At 52.4% G+C, this 6,693-nt stretch overlaps 1 protein-coding gene across 1 annotated transcript in view; it reads left to right on the top strand.

Moving 5' to 3' along the window:
* Positions 1-491: 491 nt before the first annotated feature.
* GRK7 (G protein-coupled receptor kinase 7) overlaps positions 492-6,693 on the top strand; it is a gene marked incomplete at both ends in the record, with an annotated part of 32,372 nt that continues 26,170 nt past the window's right edge. The window contains 2 exons of the mRNA XM_080696814.1: positions 492-1,103; positions 3,403-3,840. Of these exons, the coding sequence (XP_080552940.1) occupies positions 492-1,103; positions 3,403-3,840 (1,050 nt within the window). The remainder of the gene's footprint in view (positions 1,104-3,402; positions 3,841-6,693) is intronic.

Raw genomic sequence — 6,693 nt, 5'->3', positions numbered from 1 at the left:
ACCCGGCTCCCAGCCCTATTTTTTATTCTTTATTTTGAAGCAGGGTCTCGCTGAGTTGCAAAGGGCCTCACTAAGTAGCTGAGGCTGTGCACAAACCGCGAGCCTCCTGCCTCCGCCTCCCGAATGCTGGGATTACAAGGGTGCGTCACCACGCCCGGTTGTCCTCCCTCTGAAAGCTGGTGGTGACATTCTGTGGATAAATTCGCCCTGAAGATGCACTAGGCAGAGGGGGAGCAGGCTCCGGACCCCACTGCAGCGCTGCAGCCAGCTTGGCCAGCTTGTGTTGCGGCCTGAGCGTGACCTGCCAGGTGCCCTCCCTGCCGGCTATACATAGCCAAAGCTTCTTACCAGGGAAACCTCTTTGCGTCCATCCAACAGTCCCAGCGCAGACCAAAGGCTCAGGGCAAATCCCCTGCACCTGAGCCCGGCTCCACACGCCTGGCAGTGCCACCCGGCCCTGGTCGTGCCCAGGAGCGCTTCTGCCCTCAGCCATGGTCGACATGGGGGGCCTAGACAACCTGATCGCCAACACGGCCTACCTGCAGGCCCGGAACACGTCTGACAGCGACAGTCGGGAGCTGCAGCGGCGCCGCCGGAGCCTGGCCCTGCCCGGGCCGCAGGGCTGTGCTGAGCTGCGCAGGACACTGTCCCCGCACTTCCACAGCCTGTGTGAGCAGCAGCCCATCGGCCGCCGCCTCTTCCACGACTTCGTGGCCACCGTGCCCGAGTACCACGAGGCCGCAGCCTTACTGGAGCAGGTGCAGGGCTGGGAGCTGGCCGAGGAGGGCCTGGCCCGGCAGAGTGCACTGCGGGAGCTGGTGGCCACCTGCGCCCGGGCCCCTGCCCCCGGCCACCTGCGTCCCTTCCTCAGCCTGGGCCTGGCCACCAAGTGCCAAGCGGCCACCACTGAGGATGAGCAGGCGGCCCTAATCACCCTGGCCAAGGCAGAGGCCCTGGCCTTCCTGCAGGGAAAGCCCTTCCAAGACTTCCTGGCCAGTCCATTCTATGACAAGTTTCTTCAGTGGAAACTCTTTGAGATGCAGCCCGTGTCGGACAAGTACTTCACCGAGTTCCGAGTGCTGGGAAAAGGGGGTTTTGGAGAGGTAAGTGTCTCTGAATGCAAAAAGTGGGGTGGGGGTATTTCGCCTGTTTTCAGTCTCAAGGGAACTTATATAGAATTTTGGGAGTGGTGGCCCAGGCCTATAACCCCAGTCCTTGGGAGGCTGAGAAAGGAGGATCACGGTTCGCAAACAGCCTTAACTACTTAGGTCCTTTGCAACTCAGTGAGACCCTGTTTCAAAATAAAGAATTAAAAAAAAAAAAAAAGCCAGGCGTGGTGGCGCACGCTTGTAATCCCAGTACTTGGGAGCTGAGACAGGAGGATTATACAGGTTCGAAGCCAGCCTCAGCTACTTAGTGAGGCTCTCAGCAATTTAGTGAGACGCTGTTTCCAAATAAAATAGAAAATAAGTAGGTCTGGGAGTGTAGCCCGAGGGAGAAAGCCCCTGGGATCTATCCCCAGTACCACACACACACACACACACACACACACACACACTCACACACACACTAATAAAAAGTAGGCCTGGGGATGTAGCTCAGAGGTAGAATGCCCCTGGGTTTCATCCCCAGTACTGCAAAAATAAATTAATTAATTAAGCCGGGCATGGTGACGCACGCTTGTAATCCCAGCATTCCGGAGGCTGAAACAGGAGGAATGCGGTTCGTGGACAGCCTCAGCTACTTAGTGAGGCCCTCTGAAACTTAGTGAGACCCTGTTTCAAAATACAGAATAGAGAATAGGGCAGGGGGTGTAACTCAGAGGTCGAATACTCCTGGGTTCCATCCCCAGACCCGCAAAAAACAATAATAGTAATTAATTAATTAATTAATTAAAATAAAAAATAAAGTGGGGCGTGGTGACGCACACTTGTGATCCCAGCACTTGGGAAGCTGAGACAGATTCGGGGCCAGCCGCAGATACTCTGTGAGCGCAATACTTGAGTTTTTCTGGTGGAACAATACTTGCCTGGCTAGGCCACCTCTTGTGTCCACTCGTGTTGATGGACACTTGCGTTGCTCCACTGTTCAGCTATCACATGTAAGTGCTACTCTAGACACTTATGACCCAGCACTGGTTTGAAGGCCTGTCTCCATTTCTCTTGAGTGGACAGATGCCCAGGGGTAGATGCCGGGCCACTGTGACTCCCTGGTTAACTTTTGGAAGAGTCGCTAATCTCTCGTCCACAATTTATATGCTCACCAGTGAGGCTTCCAGAGTTATATTTTTATCACATCCTTGTCAACATGTGTGTGTGTGTGTGTGTGTGTGTGTGTGTGTGTGTGTGTGTGTGTTACCAGGATGGAACCCGGAGCAGTCTACCTCTGAGCTATACCTGCAGCCCTTTTTTTTTTTTTTTTTTGCGGGTTTGGGGATGGAACCCAGGGACATTTGACCTCTGAGCTCTACCCCTGCCCTATTTTGTATTCTTTAATTTGAAACAGTCTCACTAAGTTGCAGAGGGTCTTGCTGGGTTCCTGAAACTGGCCACGCACCCACGATCCTCCCGTCTCAGCTTCCCAAATGCTGGGATTCCAGTCGTGCACCACCACGCCCAGCTTGTCCCCACTCTCGCTCTTTTTGTTTGTTTATTTTGTTTTTTGGTGGTACTGGAGTGAAACCCAGAGGCTTTCTACCTCCGGGCTATACTCCCAGACCTATTTTACACTTTATTTAGAAACAGGTCTCACTAAGTAGCTGAGGCTGGCTTTGCACCTGTGCGATCCTCCCGTCTCATCCTCCCAGCGCTGGGATTACAAGCGTGCGCCACCACACCTGGCTTCCCACTCTTTCTTGAACAGGGTCTCGCTGAGTTGCAGAGGGCCTCACTAAGTAGCTGAGGCTGTCTGCGAACCTCAATCCTCCTGTCTCAGCCTCCCAGATGCTGGGATGACAAACACGTGCCGCCACGCCTGGCTGAAAACCCGTCTTCCTTCAATCTTTCCTGTTCTCAGGAAGCTGTTCACCTGGGCTGATTTCTTTTTTTTTAATTATTATTTATTTATTTATTTGCAGTACTGGGGTTGGAACTCAGGGGCATTCTGCCTTCGAGCTACGCCTTCAGCCCTATTTTTTATTCTTTATTTTGAAGCAGCGTCTCACTGAGTTGCGGAGGGCTCGCTAAGTAGCTGAGGCTGGCCGCGAACCGGGATCCTCTGGTCTCAGCCTCCCGAATGCTGGGATGACAAGCGTGCCCACCACGCCCGGCTTCCTTCACTCTCCCCTTCTCTCAGGAAGCTGCTCACCTGGGCTATCTTCCCCAGCACCCACCCCCATCCCTCAGGTGCTTCTATTTTGACCTCCCCCTCTCCTCTCTCTCTCCACCTTGCAATCTCTCTCAGGTCTGTGCTGTCCAGGCGAGAAACACCGGGAAAATGTACGCCTGTAAGAAACTGGACAAGAAGCGGCTGAAGAAGAAACGCGGGGAAAAGATGGCGCTGTTGGAGAAGGAGATCCTGGAGCGGGTGCGCAGCCCTTTCGTCGTCTCCCTGGCCTACGCCTTCGAGAGCAAGTCCCACCTCTGCCTGGTCATGAGCCTGATGAACGGGGGAGACCTCAAGTTCCACATCTACAGTGTGGGCGCGCGGGGCCTGGCCGCCCGCCGGGTGGTCTTCTACGCGGCGCAGATGGCCTGCGGCCTGCTGCACCTCCACGGCCTGCGCATCATCTACCGGGACCTCAAGCCCGAGAACGTGCTCCTGGACCACCTCGGCCACTGCAGGCTCTCCGACCTGGGGCTGGCCGTGCAGGTGCAGGACGACAAGCCCGTCACCCAGAGGGTGAGTGGACGCCAGGGTGGGCGAGAAGGGGCGAGGGCTGTTCTGCTCCCGGGGCAAACAGAGCCGGATGCTAAAAATGTCCTGTTTCCTGAAGGTTTTGTGTTGTCAACTCAAAATGAGTGGAACAGAGTCAGAGGGTGATTTTAAACCGGGTGCAGTGGCCCATGCCTGTAATCCCAGTACTTGGGAGGCTGAGACAGGACGATTGCAAGTTCAAGGCCAACTCTCAGCCACGTAGTGAGACCCTGTTACAAAACAAATGTAAAAATTGTTTGTTTGTTTTTTTTAGCCGGGCATGGTGGCGCACGCTTGTAATCCCCCTGCTTGGGAGGCGGAGACAGGAGGATCGCACAGGTTCGAAGCCAGCCGCGTGCACTGGCTTAGGAGACCCTGTTTCTAAATAAAAATATAAAATAGGTCTGGGTGTGTAGCCTGGAGGTAGAAGGGCTTCCAGGAACCCCAGCACCACCAAAAAACAAAACAAAACAAAACAGAACCAAAAACAGGGCAGCTGGGTGTGTTGGCGCATGCTTGTAATCCCAGCATTCAGAAGGCTGAGACAGGAGGATCCCAGTTTGCGGACAGCTTCAGTGACTTAGTGAGGCCCTCCACTGAAAGGATAAAGACCACACCAGAGACCACCTCGTAGCCAAGAGATTTATTGGAGAGGCCGGTATGAAAGGAAGAAAGAGAGACAGAGAGACAGAGAGAGAGACAGACAGACATACAGAGGGGAGAGAGAATGAAGAATCCAAGAAGAGAGAGAACATGTGCTGGGATCAGGGTTATATAGGGCTTGGGGTTACGGATTGGGGGCTAATAGGCTAGGAGGAATGCCCTTTGAACTAATTGGCTAGAGTCCCATGAGAGGGGGTCGTGCGGCAAGGTAATTGGCTCAGGGGTCAGTGGGGAATAGACCTTTCACTGATTGGCCAAGGGCACCAGAAGGGGTCAGGTCTCCCAGGTAAGTGACCAGGTGCGGTCAGAGGGGGATGGTAGCTTAACTGGTCAGACCAGGGCCTTTCAGGAGACTTTGCTTATGGGGGGGGGGATCTGAAATAAGAACCTAATTCATCTAACATCCACAACTCAGTGAGACCCTGTTTCAAAATAAAGAATAAAAAATAGGGCAGGGGGTGTAGCTTGGAGGTCACATGCCTCTGGGTTCCATCCCCAGACCTACAAAAACATATAAACAAATAATAATAAATAATCAAGAAAGCAGGGAATGGTGGTGCATACTTGTAATCCCAGCATTTGGGAGGCTGAGACAGGAGGATCGTGGTTTGTGGCAAGCCTCAGCTACTTAGGCTCTTCACAATTCAGTGAGACCCTGTTTCAAAATAAAGAATAAAAAATAGGGCTAGAGGTATAGCTAGAGGTGTAGAATGCCCCTGGGTTCCATCCCCAGCACCAAAATAAATACACAAATAAAAAGTGGCTTTCAAGTTAAGCAGTGAGACCTCAGGGTCTGAACAGAACAGTGGGATTGGAGAAGTAGGAGCAAGTTGGGGACCCTGGAAAGACGTCGGGTGGGACTTGGGGACCCACTGACTTTGAAGGGGAGGGCAGGAGAGGGTCTCTAGCTCCAGGAACCAGAAGGAAAAGCAGAATCGCAGGAAAACTGGAAAGTTGAGCTGTGATCATACCATCCAGGAGGCTACTGTAGCTGGCTTGCGGGGCAGAGATGCTCACGGGCTTTTAGACCTGAGGACCTGGTGCTGTGGGAAAGACCTGGGCTAGACCAGCAGCTATGGCGGGGGCAGCAGGCATCAGTAATCACTTGGGAAACAGTTGGGGAAGAGCGTGGGGGACAGAGCCAAGGAACACCAATGTGTGGGGAAGGTGGGAGGTGAGGGGGTCTTTGAGAAGTAGGAGAACAGAGCCAGGCGTGGTGGCTCACGCTTGTAATCCCAGCATTCAGGAGGCTGAGTCGGAAGGATCTTGGTTCGAGGACAGCCTCAGCTACTTAGGAGGCCCTGTGCAACTCAGTGAGACCCTGTTTCCAAATAAAGAATAAAAAATAGGGTTGGGGGTGTGGCTCAAAGGTAAAATGCCCCTGGGTTCCACCCCCAGTACTGCAAAAAGAAAATGAAAAAGAAAAAAATCTCAGAATGAAAAAATGTACGTGGTGGCGTTGGTATAGCGCCCCAGCCTGAGCTGGGGCAAACACAGCCAACAGCAAAACGGAACCTGTGACAGACTTCAGAGAGGACTGCTGGTGCCGTGTCTCAGAGCCAGCCTCCCACACACCAGCACAGTAAAATTAAATGTGCTCCCAGCCACTGTCTGCATTCACGTTGACTAAGTGTGATCCGTACTTCCCTGCCTGGGCTCTGCCAACTTCTTCTACATGCACACCGTGAAACTAACTCATCTCATTAAAAAAAATTTTTTTTGAAATTCTAGGTAAATGCAATAGGAAAATTGGGCGGTGGGGGCTCATGCTGGAACTTTTTGAAATCTGCATTCTATTTAGAGAACGGTGACCTTCAGATTTCTGGCAGTGTGAGTCATTATGACTCGCTCACTCTTTTGTCAGGAGTGAGTGGGAACGGACTTAGAACAGACCTGAAAGCTTGCAACATGTTTAGTTACTTTGTCCTGCCTGAGGCTCTGGCAGGCTCTGCATGTTCAGAGGGATAATGGGGAACAGAGATTGGGAGTCTTATTATGTTATTTATTTTTATAGACTGTTATAGAGTCTCACACCATAATGTAGTTCAGTGATATTGACATACATGCACAGAGTACTTGGCGAGCTTTCCCTCAACTCCCTCCCCTCCCCCTTCCCCATATAAGGTATTAAGAGTGACATTGAAGTTCTCATAGATGTATACAATGTTCATGGAA

This window comes from Muscardinus avellanarius (assembly GCF_963383645.1).
Source record: "Muscardinus avellanarius genome assembly, chromosome: 5".
Lineage (NCBI taxonomy): Eukaryota > Metazoa > Chordata > Mammalia > Rodentia > Gliridae > Muscardinus > Muscardinus avellanarius.
This window is presented reverse-complemented; position numbering and strand designations above follow the sequence as displayed.